Source organism: Danio rerio, chromosome 25 (genome assembly GCF_052040795.2).
Source record: "Danio rerio strain M-AB ecotype USA chromosome 25, GRCz13ab, whole genome shotgun sequence".
NCBI lineage: Eukaryota > Metazoa > Chordata > Actinopteri > Cypriniformes > Danionidae > Danio > Danio rerio.
The window spans coordinates 10,068,032-10,087,543 of NC_141045.1; the positions used below are offsets into that span (position 1 = coordinate 10,068,032).

The 19,512-nt window shown below is 41.8% G+C and overlaps 1 protein-coding gene across 10 annotated transcripts; it reads left to right on the top strand.

The window, feature by feature from the left end:
- Positions 1-9,659: 9,659 nt before the first annotated feature.
- Positions 9,660-18,961, top strand: rag1 (recombination activating 1). Of its 10 annotated transcripts, none has more exons than XM_087310360.1 (5): positions 9,660-9,826; positions 9,974-10,034; positions 13,685-14,014; positions 14,103-15,220; positions 16,069-18,961. In XM_087310360.1, the coding sequence occupies exons 3-5, from the start codon at positions 13,707-13,709 to the stop codon at positions 17,814-17,816; spliced, it is 3,174 nt and encodes a 1,057-aa protein (XP_087166486.1). In that variant the 5' UTR covers positions 9,660-9,826; positions 9,974-10,034; positions 13,685-13,706; the 3' UTR covers positions 17,817-18,961.
- The last annotated feature ends 551 nt before the right edge of the window (positions 18,962-19,512 follow it).

Below are 19,512 nucleotides of genomic sequence, written 5' to 3' on the forward strand. Positions count from 1 at the left end.
ACATGCAGGTCTTACTGTGTGTTTGAAGAACACAAACGCAGTCGTCTTTGCTGTACACTGAGTCTAGCTCTGCATTACTGGATAATGAGAAAAGCCGGTGCGACACACAGACTGGCACAATATTAGAAGTTAATTAAATTCTGGTAGAGTGGCAGAAAAGGACCCGACAGAACCTGAAGGCACCGAAATCAACATCGGCCAAATGGAAAGAAGCCATGCCACTGACCATCCATCCGTCCGTTTGTCCGTCCATCCATCCATCCATCCATCCATCCATCCATACATCCATCCATCTATCAATCTATCCCTCAACCCATCCATCCGACCATCCATCTATAAATCTATCCCTCCATCCATTTGACTATCCATCTATTCTTCCGTCCATCCATCCATCCATCCATCCATCCATCCATCAGTCTGTATTTGTCTGTTTGTCTGTCTGTTTTCTCAGTCCATCTAACTATATCTTTGGATCTAGCTGTCTGTCTAATGAGAAAGGCCGGTACGACACACAAACTGGCACAATTATAGTTAATTAAATTCCAGTAGAGTGGCAGAAAATCTATCTATACCTCCATCCCTCCATCTAACCATCCATCTGTATGTCCGTCCATCCATCCATCCATCCATCCATCCATCCATCCATCCATCCATCCATCCATCTATCCATTCATAGATGGATCTCTATCTATCCATTCATCCTTCCATCCGGCCATCCATTCATCCGACCATCCATCCGTCTGGCCATCCATCCATCCGTCTGGCCATCCATCCATCCATCCATCTATCCATCCATGTCTGACTATCCAAGTGTCTATCCAACTGTTCTTCCAACAATCTATCCATCCATAACTCTCTGTCCATCCATCCATCCATCCATCCATCCATCAGTTTGTCTATCCAACTGTCCGTCCACCTGCATCAATCTAGATGTCTACATCAACACATTTCTCTATCTATCTATCTATCTATCTATCTATCTATCTATCTATCTATCTATCTATCTATCTATCTATCTATCTATCTATCTATCTATCTATCTATCTATCCATACGTCTGTCCGTCCGTCCGCCCATCTATCTGCTTGTCCGTCCATCCATCCATCCATCCATCCATCCATCCATCCATCCATCTATCTATCTATCTATCTATCTATCTATCTATCTATCTATCTATCTATCTATCTATCTATCTATCTATCTATCTATCTATCTATCTATCTATCTATCTATCTATATCTGTCTGTTTGTCTGTCTGCTTTTCTCAGCTCATCTAACTATATCTTTAGTTCTAGCTGTCTGTCTGTCTGTCTGTCTGTTTAATGAGAAAGGCCGGTACGACACACAGACTGGCACAATATTAGTTAATTAAATTCTAGTAGAGTGGCAGAAATTCTATCTATCCCTCCATACATCCATCTGACCGTCCATCCGTCTATCCATCCATCTCACCATTCATCCATCCATCCATCCATCCATTCATTCATCTATCCATGCCTGACTATCCAAGTGTCTATCCAACTGTTCGTCCATCCATCTGTCCATCCATATCTGTCTGTCCATCCATCCAGCCATCCATCCATCCATCCATCCATCCATCCATCCATCCATCCATCCATCCATCCATCAATCTATCTATCTTTCTCGGTCCACCAACTATATCTTTGGATCTAGCTGCCTGTCTGTCTGTCTAATGAGAAAGGCCGGTGCGACACACAGACTGGCACAATATTAGTTTATTAAATTCCAGTAGAGTGGCAGAAAAGGACCCGACAGAACCTGAAGGCAGCAAAAGCAACATCGGCACATGGATTTCTGCCAGTGGGCTTAGAACGAGGGCCCCTCACACAAGACACAGACGGACGGAGAGCAGAAAAAAGGAGGGATGGAAGGACAGTAATGAATAGTGTGTGTTCTGATAATTGCATTAATGATTATTAGGCTGAGCTCAGGGGAAGGTGATGAGAGAGGGAGAAAGAGAGAGTTTCTGTCAGCTAACTTTGACAAATGGCTGTGCACTCGGGGGTCTACTGCTTGGAATATCAATTTACCAAACAAACTTTAAGGAAGGAAAGAGGAAAAAAGAAAGGCCTGCGAAGATGAATAATTTGTTTAACCCTCTGGAACAGGCCTCTGTCCACTTGGAAAAAAACATCACAAATGAGTTTTCTGTGTTTTGCATATTTTAATTGTTTATGTGTTTACGTAATGCCGTCATTTGGGAGGCTACTTGATAGCTTTCCAGGCTACGAGCTTCCTATTTAAAGTTGAATTTTTAATAATGATGACTTAATTTCTAGAAACCCCAGCATCAGCAAAGCAAACAGTCACAATAATTGCTGTTTTAAAATACAGAAGTCTGATATCTGTGACTGTCACCTCACAACAAGAAGGTTGCTGGTTCAAGTTCCGGCTGGGTCAGTTGGCCTTTCTTTGTGGAATCTCCATGTTCTTTCCTTGTTGATGGGCTTCCTCTGAGTGCTCCATTTTCCCACAGTCCAAAGACATGTGCTACAGGGGAATTGAATAAACTAAATTGGCCATATGTGTAAATGAGTTTGTATGGGTGTTTCCCAGTACTGGGTTGTGACCGGAAGGGCATCTGCTGCTTAAAACATATGCCAGAATAGTTTGCGGTTCATTCTGCTGTGGTGACCCCTGATAAATAAGGTGAAGGAAAACTAATAAATGAGTGAAGTCTCATATCAATATGCACAAAGAGTGTACTTTGAAATCCGCCATTTTGGATACTCCATTTTGGATGTACATTTCCCCAAAAATATCAGCAAAATCCATTTTACCACCCAGCTAACAGGGAATTTCCAGAATTTAAGTGTGTTCCAATTCACATATTCACTATTCTATGCCACTTTGGGGTATAAATAGTGTAAGTAATCCATTCACATTGACAATTGTAAAAAAACAAAGGGAGTCATACACTCGAAGCGCCGCTTGGTGACGCAACACATAGCACTACGCAGCGCCATGCATTTTAGAATTTTAAACATAGGTTTCTATCAGGGTACAGACACCGATGCTACAAGTTGGCGCCCAGCCACGACTCAGGACACTGTTCATATTTCTTATTTACACTTATTTACATAAGTGATTATGCCTATGTTCCACCTGGTGATGACACTAAACTCATACAGTACATGGTTGAGTGTATAAGTGCATAGTGAATAAGTGCATGATGTAAAGAGTGTCATTAGGAAGCAAAATTCGTATTTTTTAAAAGTAGATTCACCACCACACATAAATCTAGTAACAGCACCACCTAGTGGTAATGCATTATAAATACTTAACTAACCACCAATAATGAATCTTACAAAATGTTCGCATAGGTTTATTGTGGTAAAATTGATTTCATATTATTCATGCCAAGAATATTGAAACCAAACTTGCTATATTTGGGCAAACTTCCTGTCCGCCATATTGATTTTGTTCAAAAACATTCTTTTATGAACTCCTCCTCGACCGTTACTTTAATTTTCACCAAATTTGACTCGGATTATTGTCAGACTTTGCTGACCAAAAGTTATGGAAATCATATTGATCAGCAAAACAGTTGTCATTTATGGAATCGACAAACATGCTAGAAGGATGTCAAAGTGCATCTGAGGCTGTATCTCTGATGCTGTGTTCACACCAGACGCGGAACGCGCGGATAAATCACGCTATTCGTGAGTAAATAGCAGCGTGAACATTTGAGTTTAATCGCTCCATTCGCGTGTCAAACCCCGCTTCATTTCCGTGTCAAATCCGTGTCAATCGCATGTCAAATTCACTTCAGAACAGACGTGTATTCGCGTGATGGGCAGGGCTTCTGTCTGCCCGGTGACTAGCTTCATAGCTAAATGGCTAACATGGATTTTATGAAGAAAATAACAGTGTTTATGTACTTTATGAAGGCTGAAAAACAGCGTCGATATGTTTAGGACCGAGTCCACTATATGCTTTCAGAGCTGCATCCAGCTCTGTGAGCTCATAAACTCCTCCAGAAACTGAACCTGGATCACAGAGGCTTTCAATGGTGCTTCTGACGGAGCCAAGCCCAGTTTGATGACTTGTTGTCGTTGTCACCTGGAGGATTTCCCCTGGGACACCATCAACAGGTTCTATGTCACAATCACGCCCTCCGCAAGAGCAAGCTTCTGATTGGTTAACGCGGCACGAATTTCCGCTAAAGTTCAGATTTTCGAACTCGAGAGATTCACGCGAAAGGCTTGTTAAGCGCATCAAACGCGCAAAACGCTCAATTTGCCTCGCGCGTATCGCGCTATTCGCACCGCTCCATTCGCGTCATTCGCTCTGCGCCATTCAAGCGTATCGCGCCGCAGGATGTCCAGAATGTCCAGAAACACCAACTGAGCCGAGGATCGAACCAGCGACCTTCTTGCTGTGAGGCAACAGCACTAACTACTGCACCACTGCCTCGCCCGAAAAATGACATTTCTATCAAAATCATCAATGCAATATGCTTACTCCCAGGGCCGTTTATATCGAAGTTGACATTTAGCTGCACCATGTTGGTGTTTCGTAACATCAAATTTTTTACGAGGTGGGTCGTTAGATCAACACTTAACCCCCAACCTGGAGTACCAGAACATATGCACATAAACTATGGACAATTTAGCTTACCCGATTCACCTATAGCACATATCTTTTAAAAGTTTGACAGCTAAACTAGATAACATTCAATCCACAGTGGCTGATCATGATCTTCACATTGATAACCTCAAGTCCAGTGTTCTGTTGATTTGTTTTACCTTGTCAGATTATCCTTCCTCCAATAGTATGTAGCACATTTTAATGATCCAATGCTACCCATCAGATTTTGCTACCAGTGTAAATTTTAATGTGGAGTAGTGTGATATGAAGCTGTAAAATCACCCTAACCTACCTAATCTTAACCTCAGAACCATTTAACTACAGTGTTGGTAGCATAATATGGGGGGTAGGATAAAATGTCAGGCACTACAGAGATAAGTCAGAAGCTTGATCAATTCAATGCTACGTGTTTGAGGCTCTAGAACAGGGGTGTCCAAACTCGGTCCTGGAGGGCCGGTGTCCTGCATAGTTTAGCTCCAACTTCCTTCAACACACCTCCCTGGAAGTTTCTAGTGTAGCTAGAAAGAGCTTGATTAGCTGGTTCAGGTGTGTTTAATTGGGGTTGGAAGTAAAATATCGGCCCTCCAGGACCGAGTTTAGACACCCCTGCTCTAGAAGGACAATGAGCGGCTAAAATAACTCACAATTTCCATATTGTCTGCAGAATTCTAATTGAATGTTCTTTTAACCAAGATAAACATAAAAAACAATCACTTTTCATAACTTAACAGGAATGTTAGCAATTTGTTCTTAGAACATATATTTGATTAGCTGAATAAGTGCTAATTGGCTAACTAGCACTTCATTAGCAACATACATAAATGGGTCATTTTGCCAACAGAACCTTCCATCAAGGGCTAACTAGGCTAGGATAACTAGCTAAACAAACTTGTTTTCCTTTTCATATCATTTTACACTAATATTGCGTTTTGCTAGCGGTGGTGCTACTCGCCCTAGCTCTGCATGGCATTATGGGACAGCCGTTCACTCTCTGAATGCAGTGAGTCATCCGATCAAGACAAAAATGACTGCTTGACATCATAAAAACGTCATATAAATGTCAGAGGATGATAAGTTCCTTAAACACGCATTAGTGACCTTTAAAAGACATGGCGTGTCAATGATCTGCCTTCTCGCTCAAATAATGTGTTTTGACTGGTGTGCGGGTCGATATCGCCCTCTGCGCCGATGCCAACGTCTCTGACCCCGCATGCCAGGTGTCCCATCAGATGGCGATAACAACACCTCAACAACTCTTCCCCCAAAACTCATGGAGAATAACACCCTGCATAATGCCAGGTGGCTGTCGGCAGAAGACATTTTTCACATAAATCAAACTGCCATTGGGCTTATCAATAACAAGTCAATTAGCAGACGGAGAGGCACGCATCTCTAGGGGTCATTGCTTGTTTGTTAGATGGACATCTGCAGCTATGTTTGCTTCGCTTTTGGCAACGGATCTACATTTTCTCTCAGTTTTTCTCTCTCTTTCTTGAGGTTTATGAAGACTCTGAAAATACTGTGTCTTTACTTACAAGCTATAATGTTGCAAGCTTATTCAACTTTTCGGTCATACTTTATTTTGATGGTCTGTTGAATTTAAGTTAGATTCCAACTAATTCTCATTATATTATAAGTAGACTAAGTTTTAAGTTAACATTATTATTAATTATTATAATTATTTATTAAATGTCTGTTGAGGGAGCAGTATAAACATATATTAAGCAGACAGTCTACTAATACTCAAATGGACCATCAAAATAAAGTGTTTTTTTTTTTTTGTTAGAACTGAAACACAAAACATGCTGTTTTTTATTATATGGAATAATGAAGCTTGAACATTTTTCAAAATATCTGAAAGTAATAGTTCATCTGAAAATGACAATTCTGTCATCACTTACTGTACTGTAGTTACCCTTCACTTGTTTTAACTTATTTACTTTCTTTCTTGTGTTAAACCCATGTAAACATTGACTTTCATAGTGTTTGTTTTTCTATGGAAGTCAGTGGTTACTGATCTTCAGCTTTCTTCAGAAAATCTTCTTTTGTGTTCAACCGAAAAAAAGAAATTCATATTTGAGCAATATCACACGAGTAGCAGTGCAATATAGCTGTATACTGGCACTGGTGAGAGGCGTACGTTGGCTCTAGGCCGCATGCCGAGTGCCTTACACCCCATTCACACGGGGCGTCAGTATCAAAGCTTTCTATTCACTTTGAATGGGTGACGTCAGGCGTTGCCGAACTGCATTGTGGATCCGTCGGCGCTGCTTCAGAGGTGTTGCTCGCTACAGAAGTTAGGACTAGCTCAACTTTTCAAGCTTCAATGGAAGCTTCAGCCAATCAGATCGCTGTATGCAAATACACCAGCTAGACAGTGGCCTATTGCTGAATAAATTTCATTGGCTGATGCTGCTATGACGATTGCGTCAGCCCCAACTTCAGACACGCCTTCAGTCAAGCGTTGACGCTGAAGCACCGTGTGAATGGGGTGTTAGAGTCCCACCAGTGACGATATACAGCCACATCGTAATGCTACTCGTGTGATATTGCTTTTATACAACAGTTCGATGGCACAATCATATGTATAATAAAGAAAATCAAACATAGAGAGTCTCAAAAAAACTTTTGTTTGAGGAACTTCTACTTTCTTCCGCCTTTCATTCACATCTGCAGCTGATGTCAGAACAGCAGAAAATGTTGCTACTTCACTAATGTTACTTTAGAGATAGTATTTGAATAATTCTCGAGTGTAATGTCTAAAGTGATGACAAATGGGTAATTTTGCTTACATTTTAAGATTATAAGGCTGAACGGCATGAAATGCCATCAGTCTACAGATCAGGATATCACAATGATTAACCCTGAAAAAGTCAAAGCAAAGCAAACACTACCACATTACTATGATAGGCTTTTAATACAGCACAGTTCTGTAATGATTTGTTCAGCTGTACTTTGTGACGTACACTGAGATCTAGTGGCGGAACGTCAGCCATCTTAGCTCTGCTCAGTATGACAAGCTAATGGACAACGACGTAATGAATCACTGAAAATATAAATATTTAAAATAAGCACTGTCAGGATCTTTCATTTTATAATTTAAGTTTTCATGGTAAGATTTTGTTTCTCCACTAGATATCCTCATTTATCCCTAAATGTTCTTTGAGTTCAGTAATTACCTGATTGTTTTCACATTTGCACTGTTATGTCGTGTGTATTTTAGTTTACTAGTTTCCCCTATTTCTTTGCTCAGTTGTTGTTGATGCAAGCCCTTGGTTATTGTTAGTCTTTTCTAAAGTCTAGTCATTTCAGAGTTTTATGATACATTGTCTTTTTCATTGTTTTTTTATGTTTCTCCTGCTCTAGTTTTTTTTTATTATTATTTTTTATACCTGTTGGCCTTTTTGTTCCTCTATTAACTCAGTCCTTTTGTTATCTCTGCAAAAGAAGGTGTGTGTGTGTGTGTGTGCGTGTGTTGTGTGTTATCTCTGTTTCCAAATTCCAAACCAGTGCAAGTACTGTCTTGCTGTCGGGTTCGTTATCCTCGTGTGACTCAGTGGTTAAGCATTCAGACTCTAACACTGGAGACCTGGGTTCAAACCCCATCTCTGCAACTATCCTTATAAATAATGTGCATAGTAGCAATGTAAACGACTACATTCTGGTCTTCAAAAGTACATTATGTTGTCCAACAGGAGCAATGTATGTCAAACTGTAGTCAACTGCTTGCCACTCGTGAAGGCAGAATAATTCACAAGGGTGAAGAGCCTGCGTGAGTGCTGATATTACTTAAAAATCTCACTGCTATCAGCCAATCAGATTCGAGAACCAGGCAGAACTGTTGTATAAACATTTATAACCACAAAACTATTGAGTAAACTTAAATGTTTAGTGAACCAACCCTTTAATTTTATGGAAGATGAAAATTATATTAAAATTAAAAAGTTTTTTTTTTTAAGAAAATCATTTATTTTCCCTTATATATTTCCCTTATATATACACTTTTGTTCTTATTATTGCACAAAAGTGAAGAGTTGGGGGTGCAGATGAAATTTTAGAGTGTAAGGGGTGTTGGGGGGCTAATGATATCTCTTGGGGCCCCCAATATGCGTAGGTCCTTAGTAGGCCCCTCTTTCTCTAGCGGCTCCCCTGTTACTGGCACCCATTGAATTATTAGGGAACTCGGAAACAACGATAATACCCAATAGGTGTACACTACCAGCTTTTTTTTTTTTTTAAATATCTTCTTTTGTAAAAAAAGAAACTTGTATAGGTTTTAAACGAGTGGTGAAAATAACACTTTTAAATTTCATTCTTGATGATCTGTTCCTTTACGGTTCCTTTACCGCTGCAATACAAAACAAACTAGTCACTAAACATGAGCTCATATAACCTCCATTACAGTAAATCAAATGCAAGATGTCAGCTTTGTTTTCCAGGCCCTTAAGGACTCTTTTTGAAAGATGAAGGAGCACTTGTAAAAACTGGTATTTTGAATGACCTTTCTAATTTTGCTCAGTTTATAGACTGGCCTATTATAATTTGGCCGAAAGCAACGTGCGTTTTGCATAAAAATCACTTTCCATTCAGTCCCTTTATTACTCAAAATAATGAGGCTCTTTTTGATTCTTTCACCCATTGAGATATTAGATTTAAATAATTTATGTTTATGTGTGTGTACAATCTTCAACATGATTGTCCACATGGGTTCATTCTGAAAAAGTAGCCTTATATACATTTCTGGAGATCACGAATTATGTAGCCAAAGGTAGGTATGGCTGCATTTTGTCTTTAAAACAAACGGGGCGGTATAAAGCTGCTCATTTTCGTGCTTACCAGCTGACCGCTTACCTCCATTTGGACGGCTTTCTTGCTGTTACTAGTTTGTCCAGTAGCTCGACATGTACATCGACGGACTTGAGACACAGATGTCACACCCTCAGCTCGTTCCCGCAGTCCCAACCACCTCAGGCAATCGCCAGCTACCACACACCACTTACGTGAACCATCACCTGAATACTAACAGCCTACACTTGATACCCCAATCACGCACTCCATAAAGTCTCACCTCCTTCAGTCACTCACCGGCTGGAATCAACGTCAGATGGTCTTCCTCATCAGCTCTCCTGTAATCCCGTTATCTCCTGTGCTCTTCCGTGGATGTTCCCCTTTCTTCTGTGGATACAAACAGCCTGCTCAAGGGAAGTGTATTTAATGTGTGTGATGTTATCTACGAACTGGACTCACCATATAGAACTTTGCTTTACCACTTACCTGCTTCACATCAGTTGTTGCTGTTCCCCTTTAATAAATACTTGACAGTCCTAACCCCCATTGTCTTCCTTGTGTGGCCGTGACAGCAGATTGGAGTTGATCGTGATAACGGGGTTCGAGCCCGGTGAAGAACGCTTCCCGTAAAAGCAGGTAAGACAAAAACAGAAGCCAAAAAACAAAATAAACAAGTAAACAACAGGGTGAGAATGTGGTCAAATCTGAAAATATGGTAAAAATCAGGCGGGTTTTCTTTTTCTGGATTGCTTTCTTAAAAAACACTGCGGTTGGTTTAGCGAAGGGCGTGGGCGGGTCAATCAGTGCTTTTTAAAACACTATTGGTTGGGTTTATGGAAGGGGGATCGGTCGGTTGATTATTCAGTAAGTCAGTCGGTCGACAGCGACCTCTGGTGGATTTATGTGTGAACAGCAAGCACGATTGGTGGGGTTAGAACGATTCTAAGGCCGTACTCACACTAGGTACAGTTGCCTCAAACCGGGCCAAAGCACGCTTGTTCCCACTCCCGTCTCCCCCGACGGCCTGCGCTCACACCACAAATAGACTTCGGCACGCTTACGTCATCGCTGCTGGGCTGTTCAGGGAGAAGCACTCTCTCACTCAGCAGCACAGTGGAGATTTCTCTAGTTATATCGTTTCAGTCGTTTGATATATAAAATATTTCGCCAAACAGTCCTTAAAGATGCGGGGACACGCAGTCAGATATTTCGCCGAACAGATCCACCACTTTTGGTGCTCATAAACAATCATAAAGCCCTCGTGCTGCAGGAATGAGGAGGTCTGCTGAAGCCGCGCAGCTGTCATGAGGTGAGGGGTTTGCGTCTTTAATAAACTACGGCAGTTTGCGTTCACTGAACAGTAAGAATGATTAATAAATCCATATGAAACAGTGCCTTAAAAGTCACGTCTCGCTTTCAGTTTCGGGCTTTGGCGCGTTTTGCACTCACACACAAGCATACGTGAACTGGGCTCAGGCACACCTCTTCCAACCGAGCCAGGGCCAGCCAAGTGAACCGTGCTTGAGCCCGATTAAGCGCACTCACATCTTCTCAAACGATCCGGGAAACGGGCCTGGGCACGGTACGGATGGCATAGTGTGAGTAGGCCCTAAGAGCCATTTTGGTTCCTCCAGAGATACTATTAGGGGGCCCACTGCGACCTCTCTCCTCCACCACCACCATACAACCCCCTGCTTTTCACTTTCATCTGAGACACCCACTGTAATCATAGGGCCCATACTGGACACCGGCGCCCCTGTTCGCCATAAAAATTAGTTATTAGGCTTCTGGTGGATTCGCCAAAACAAAAACCGCAAAAAAAACTTACCTCCTGGGACCTATTTGGTGCTCTCCAGATATGTATATAGGGGTATATAATCAGAATGAGCCTGGGTTGAAGATTGCCGTCTATATCAACAGTCAAAACTTGCCTCAGCTCACCAGTGCCATTTTATACAGGGCACAAATGGCAGCCATGTTGTGGAACGGCCTATTATTTATGTTGTTTTCTCTTTGTTTGGTTTGCAGAAGTTGTGGCTCTCAGATGAGACAAGCCACATAATGCTGCCGGGCACTCAGTGACTGTTTAATGACTAGTCTGTCAGATCTCACACCAAGAAACCCAGACAGAACAGCACCGCTGAAATGCACAAGACCAATTACAGCCCTGTAACTCACCCTTGATTTATATATCAAGAAATAAATTCCTTTAATTCATATTTGCTTATGATGCCAACACCGTTCACAGTGAGACTACAACAGGGCCCACTTGTAGAGCTAATGCTCATTATAGTGACATCCCAGTTTCCCCTAGTATGGGTAATTTGTCCAGAAAGTCAACGAAAAATAAACCCGTCTCAGCAGGAATCTGCAACTGTGAAACGCAGTTGGCCTGTAGCCTATATTTGCTATGCTTTTCCAACTTTTGAATACACCATAAGGGACATTTTAGTCAGACAGCCTTGTGTAGATGGTTGTCAGCACTCTTTTTAATGGATTCCTCTGATCTGATGCATTTTAGCGGCGTCTGTTTTTCTATATAGAGGGGGATCAAATAGCAGAGCTGCAGCATGTTCGCTTGGACCACCTGCTGGAGATGAGTTTCAGAGAGCGGCGGGGAAAACAGCATGGGGGATGCGTTCGTTTGTATCCATGTGCCTTGTGCTGACAAGTTTTTTCGATATCGAATGTGCATGTGTGTTTGTGGGCATTAAAAATACATGGCTAATGTTGTGTGTTGTGCAAAAGTTAGGTCTAAGGTGGTACACGTAAGAGTTTCCTTTGAAATAGTTTCTAGACACAATATCCCTGACCTTTGATAAAATGTTCCTTTAGAACTGTCTTGATTAAGCATAATATAAAAACAATAGAATGCATGGGATGTCTTCATTAGGTAGTGTGTTTTTGTGAGTGTTTGTGTGCCAATGTGGTTAGCATCACCCCCACCCCCTTCCCGAGACCTCCTGTGTTTCTCAGGTGCTAAAATGTGTCAGTTAGGGACCCCACAGAGAGGTATAAATAGGTCTCTCTTCCTATGGAGAAGCGCAGTCTTTTATTGGAGCACCAAGCAACTGAGATCCAGCCAGGCACTCTTAGATAGAGGGCCTGAAAGACATCCACACTCAAAAACGCACTAGGCCTCCCTTGTGCCCCCATGCGGAAAGGCCCCAGGGGAGATTTCGCCAGCTGAGCCTCAAAAACAAGGTAGGACAACCCAGCTGACTGACAGACTGAATGCTCTCAGCTGTTTGTGTGTGTGTGCGTGTCTCAGAAGTTCACTTCAGAGCTGATAGCTGGAGAAACCCAGGGTGCAAACGCTAGCTGAGGGGAAGAAAAAGAAAAAGGGAGAGAGAGACAGAGAGAAAATGCCAGCATGTACTCGCCATGGGAGTGTTATGGTAAGCGCTTGTTGATTTATTGATCAGGAAAGAGGACCATTTTATGTACCTGTGAATGGGACGAGCGCAGAGCGTCACATTGTGATACAGATGTTTTGAGGGTGTGACAGCTAGCCTGAGTGATGTGACTTCTGAGTTAGTCTTTGTTTTTTATTTATGTCTTTATGCAGATCTCTATACTCAGGGAATGACATGGTGGAAACACAGGATTCACAGGGAACTGTTGGCATTACAATTTCCCTTTTTCTGACTTCAGTCAGTGGCTGTGCATCATAAGACCTGCCTCTCTCTCTTTCTTTCCAGCAATCTGTTAAATGCCAGCAAGCTCCTCTATGGACTTAAGCTCCTGTTACACCACAGCAAATGACCATTATAAGTGATTGACAGCCCTAGAGGTGTCCATTTAGCAAACTCTTGGTATCTGAGAAAGATGAGGGGGCAGAAAAATGAAACGAAAGATGAGGGATAGAAAAAAGGACATGGTGGGTCCCTGAGCGGGAGTGTTAGGGAGGAGAGAAATGAAGTTTTCAGCAGTGGATCGATTTTTGAATGCTTGTCTCATGCATTTTACAGAGGCGCTAAATGCCACTTATGGTATAATGCTGTACGCAGGGTCAGAGCAAAGCTCTCCCGCTTGGGCTGGGATTTCAGGGCCGTTTTTAACAAACTACGCCTGTAGACTTAAGTAAATCTGTCTGATTGTGTCACAGCCTTGGAAACAACATTGTTTTGCTCATCTTTTGTGGATTTGTAAGCCTGAAACTCTCCTTTTCTATTGCACCTAAGAATATTCCTTGGCAGCCAAAACTAATCTCATAGTCTCATAAACTCTCAATTCATAAAAAATAAATCTTACTCATTCTCTCTTTCTTTTTTCTCTCTTGAAAGCAGCAGAGAATAAGCTGACGCCATGGAGAAAGGGAGGTGGAGTTCTGAAGATGCTCCCAGAGCCTCCATGCCTGACGAACTGTCTCATCCTAAGTTTTCGGAATGGAAGTTTAAGCTCTTTCGGGTCAGGTCCATGGAGAAGGCCCCTGTGCAAAATGAAACACCGGTGGAGAAGGAAAACCAGCCTGAGCTGGCAATGGAGAAGACAAGCTCTCAAGGCAGTGTTATGAGGCTCTGTTTTGGAGGGAAGAGCAAAGAAAATGTGGAGAGTGCTCGAGGGAGAGTGGACCTTAAGCTACAGGAGATTGATACACACATGAATCTTCTCAAGTGAGTATAATAAAAAATCTATTGTTTACATTCATAATGTTAATTCATTTTTAATGTTTATCAAGCTTCTTGCTTTTGTCCTATGTAGAAACATGTGCCGCCTTTGTGGCATTGCAATACAGAAGGCTAAAGGTCCATCACATGAAGTTCAGGGGGTTTTGGAGGAGTCAAGCAGATGTGCCTTACGCAGGATGGGCTGCAAGCTGGTGACCTGGCCGGAGGTGATCTTGAAGGTCTTCAAGGTGGATGTGACAACCGATATGGAGACGGTTCATCCGTCTTTGTTTTGTCACAGGTGCTGGACTGCTGCCATAAGGGGAGGGGGTTTCTGTTCCTTCACCAATACCCGAATCCCAGACTGGAAGCCCCACACCTCTCAATGCAACCTTTGCTTCCCTAAAAAGAGCTCTTTTCAGCGGGTAGGAAAGAAGCGGACTAAACCACTTAAAAGTGCACACATCCTTCCTAAGAGATTCAGGAGGGACTCGTCAGAATCCTCAAGAGTGTGGAGACAGACCACAGAGAATCCAGATGGGAAAGAATGGTTAAAACTATCAGTTCAGAGAGGACAGTGGGTAAAGAATATCACACGGTGCCAGAGGGACCATCTGAGCACTAAGCTCATCCCCACTGAAGTCCCAGCAGACTTGATACGCGCAGTTACTTGCCAAGTGTGTGATCACCTGCTTTCTGACCCCGTCCAATCACCATGTCGACACCTGTTCTGTCGGCTGTGCATTATAAGGTACACCCATGCTTTGGGCCCAAACTGTCCCACCTGTAACCAACACCTGAACCCATCTCACTTAATCAAGCCAGCAAAGTTCTTTCTTGCAACCCTCAGCTCTCTCCCCCTGCTCTGCCCCAGTGAAGAATGCAGTGACTGGGTTAGATTTGACTCTTTCAGGGAACACTGCCTTAACCATTACCGCGAAAAAGAGTCCCAGGAAGAACAAACACCTTCAGAGCAGAACCTTGATGGTTACTTGCCGGTCAACAAAGGTGGGCGTCCTCGACAGCACCTGTTGTCACTGACCCGTCGGGCTCAAAAACACAGACTACGAGACTTGAAGAACCAGGTGAAGACATTTGCCGAAAAGGAAGAAGGAGGGGATGTGAAGTCTGTGTGTTTGACGCTCTTCCTTCTGGCATTGAGAGCTGGGAATGAACACAAACAAGCAGATGAACTGGAAGCAATGATGCAAGGTACTGCCAAGAAACATGTCACCCACAATATGTGACTGTCAATGCAGTTGTTGTCAGACAAATACAACTAGAATGAACAGATAATGCATTATTGAATTCCTCACATAGGATGGGGAGCCACCTATAATAAGAATGTATTACATTTTTATAACCTAATATATGGCATTGCTATTTGTTTTCTGGAATGAACTAGCCTAATTGTCCATGCCTGACTGCAGATAATTGTATTCATTTTTCAAAGGACAACAGCTTTAACATGCAATTTTACATAATTGTGTTCACATCTACTACCTGCAAAATGAATTGAACACATCCACAAGGTTATCTACACAACAGAAATTAATGACTTTTTTTCCTTATGCGCTTCACTGTCAGTTTAAATAGAATATTAACCACTTACCAAATGTGTATGTGTGTGTGTACACGTGTGAGACGCAATACACAATAACAATTCTTGTAAAGAGCCTGTTAGGATGAAAACAACATCAGTAGCCCTTGTATCTGCAAATGACATAGATACTGTCTTCGCGCCCCAGGGGAACAGGGCCCAGCTGGTGCCTGTTTTCATCATCAGCCAATAGATCAGTATTTCCAGCTCAGCTGAGTCACCTCTCCCTAACTTAAGCATTTATAATCTTGCTAATCTATAACAATTATGACTTATTCCATGCTAAAATTACAACCAGAATTTCAGATATGCTAGTGCTTATTTGATGTGTTCTGAGATTAGGTTATTAGACGCAAGATCACACATGATTACAGTGTTAGTTATATTGACTTTATTCTGTACAAAACACATCTGATTCCACCTGACAGTTTTCCCCCCCTCTCTGTGTGTTCTGTTTCAGGCAGAGGATTTGGTCTGCATCCTGCAGTGTGTTTGGCCATAAGGGTAAACACCTTCCTCAGCTGCAGTCAGTATCACAAGATGTACCGCACGGTGAAAGCCACTAGTGGCCGCCAGATATTCCAGCCCCTGCACACTCTGCGTAATGCAGAGAAAGAGCTTCTCCCTGGGTTCCACCAATTTGAGTGGCAGCCTGCTTTGAAGAACGTTTCGACCTCCTGGGATGTGGGCATCATTGATGGCCTCTCTGGTTGGACAGTCTCTGTTGATGACGTCCCAGCAGACACCATCTCCAGACGATTTCGTTATGATGTGGCATTGGTTTCTGCATTAAAAGACCTTGAGGAGGACATAATGGAAGGACTAAGAGAGAGGGCGCTGGATGACAGCATGTGCACTTCTGGCTTTACTGTGGTGGTCAAAGAATCATGTGATGGTATGGGAGACGTCAGCGAGAAGCACGGATCTGGTCCCGCAGTTCCTGAGAAGGCAGTAAGGTTTTCCTTCACAATTATGTCCATCTCTATTCGACTTGAAGGGGAGGACGATGGCATCACCATCTTCCAGGAACAAAAGCCCAACTCTGAACTCTCCTGTAGACCTCTGTGTCTCATGTTTGTGGACGAGTCTGACCATGAGACCCTGACAGCCATCTTGGGACCTGTGGTAGCAGAACGGAAAGCCATGATGGAAAGTCGGCTCATCATTTCTGTTGGTGGTCTGCTACGCTCTTTTAGGTTCTTCTTCCGGGGCACAGGCTATGATGAGAAGATGGTCCGTGAAATGGAAGGCCTGGAAGCATCGGGCTCTACTTATATATGCACACTTTGTGACTCAACACGTGCTGAAGCCTCTCAAAACATGGTGCTGCATTCCATCACACGCAGCCATGATGAAAATCTCGAGCGCTATGAGATCTGGAGGAAAAATCCCTTCTCAGAGTCAGCAGACGAACTGCGTGACCGAGTCAAAGGTGTTTCTGCTAAGCCTTTCATGGAAACCCAGCCTACTCTGGATGCACTGCACTGTGATATTGGCAATGCGACTGAATTCTACAAAATCTTTCAGGATGAGATTGGAGAAGTCTACCAGAAGCCCAATCCGAGTCGAGAGGAGCGCCGCCGTTGGCGGTCAACCCTGGACAAGCAACTAAGAAAGAAAATGAAACTCAAGCCTGTGATGAGGATGAATGGAAACTATGCTCGTCGGCTGATGACACGTGAAGCGGTGGAGGCTGTTTGTGAGCTGGTTCCTTCTGCAGAACGACGTGAGGCTCTATTGAAACTGATGGACCTCTACTTGCAGATGAAGCCTGTATGGCGGTCAACTTGTCCCTCCAGAGACTGCCCTGACCAACTCTGTCAATACAGCTACAACTCTCAGCAATTTGCTGACCTTCTATCCTCCATGTTTAAGTATCGATATGATGGAAAAATCACCAACTACCTCCACAAGACCTTGGCCCATGTTCCTGAAATCGTTGAAAGAGACGGGTCTATCGGAGCATGGGCCAGTGAAGGGAATGAATCTGGGAACAAGCTCTTCAGGCGTTTTCGGAAGATGAATGCAAGGCAGTCCAAGACATTCGAACTTGAAGACATATTAAAACACCACTGGCTCTACACTTCCAAGTATCTTCAGAAGTTCATGGAGGCTCACAAGAATTCAGTAAAAGCAATGCAAGCCACAATTAACCCTGAAGAGACTCCAGAAGAAGCTGATAACAGTCTTGATGTTCCAGATTTTTAAGTTTATCTTTGATTGACTTTCTTTAATGGACCCTTTTTCTTGCTAATGAAAATATTAAGTAATTGATTTCATTTCTTGAGATGAGATGTAATATCACATCTAATGACTTTATTATTCACCTCATTATTTTTTGAAGCTAGTGCATAAATGTGAGCTAAATTGTTTTATGGCGGAGATAAAATTGTATGGGCAGGTTTTTTTTCCCTCCCCAGCTTTTACAGGCAAATTGACTTGATTTTATCACTTGCTGCTTGTGAAATATGAGGGATTTTATTGTATTGCCAGGCTGTGACACCTTCACGAATTCATGCAGAAGGGTTATTTATGAAAACGTACGAAGGAGTTGTAAGTCACTGAAATTATATTAAAGGAGCCCCACGTTTATGATTGCTATATTAATATTTCACACAGGACAGAGACAAAGTGAAATTAGAAAATGTTAAATTTGCAGGAGGTTTAGAGGAAACAGGGTTATTTTACCAATGCATTATTTTGATGGTGCTCAAATGGTCAACAAATGACTGAAATGCAAATAGACACTATGCTACAGCATTTGCACATTTATGTAGATCACCCCATAATCTACCTCAGTCTTACTGGTCCCACAGGGAATTTGCACATATGTGCTGTTCACACAAACAAAGATTCAAATATTTTTAAAGAAATAGCCATGTCTTTGACACAATAACACCTGCTGACTATTGTCAGAATTTCTTTCTTGTTGTGTTTAAGTGAGGAGATAAGTGGTCTATTCACATCAAACTTGTAGCTCAATTTATTATTTAATACTTTGTTAATTGTGCTCTCTTAAACAAATGTATTTCTTTGTGAATTGATTTAGCTGATTTCTTTGTCTTGGTTTTAATGTTTACCTAATGTATTTCTTTGTTCTAAGTAAGATCACATTACTTGGTTTGAATTTTTGTTTCAATTAAAACTTAATAGTGTGGTTAAAACTTGTTTTAATTGCTTGATGTTCTTTTTAATTTAAAATAAACACTGCTCATAATTATAAACATAATTGTTTTATAGACTTGCACAAAAGCACTGGTAATGCTACCTGACCCATTGTATGACTTTCTTTCATTGTGCGAGAACATTACCGTGTAATAGATTGTTGCAATTAATAAACTTTTGGATTTATACTTTGTTGTCTTAATTATTGAATTTACTTGTTTTGTGATCATTTTTAATGTAGGACTGCTCCATTTGGATAATAATAATAATAAAAATTAAATAAAACCATATTAAAAATTTAATTTTTAAAAAATAAATATAACAGACAGCTGGAATGGTCATAAATTAACTGTAATAGAGACCATTTCAATGTGGTCATGTCATTGGCTCATGAACATTTCCTGCTTGTTATCAAACTATTTCATAACAAGAGGCAGTTCAATCATAACATTCCTTCATTCATTTTCTTGTCGGCTTAGTCCCTTTATTTATCCGGGGTCGCCGCAGCGCAATGAACCGCCAACTTATCCAGCAAGTTTTTATGCAGTGGATGCTCTTCCAGCCGCAACCCATCTATGGGAAACTATCATAACATTAATTATTAATTTGTGGCTCTTTTTGGATTCTTGGAAGCTGTAAAAATTAAAATAAATATACATTGGGACCATTGTTTTTGTTTACATCCCTCAATGTGGTCTATATATTCATCATAAGCATAAAACAGAAGGTTTAATGATAG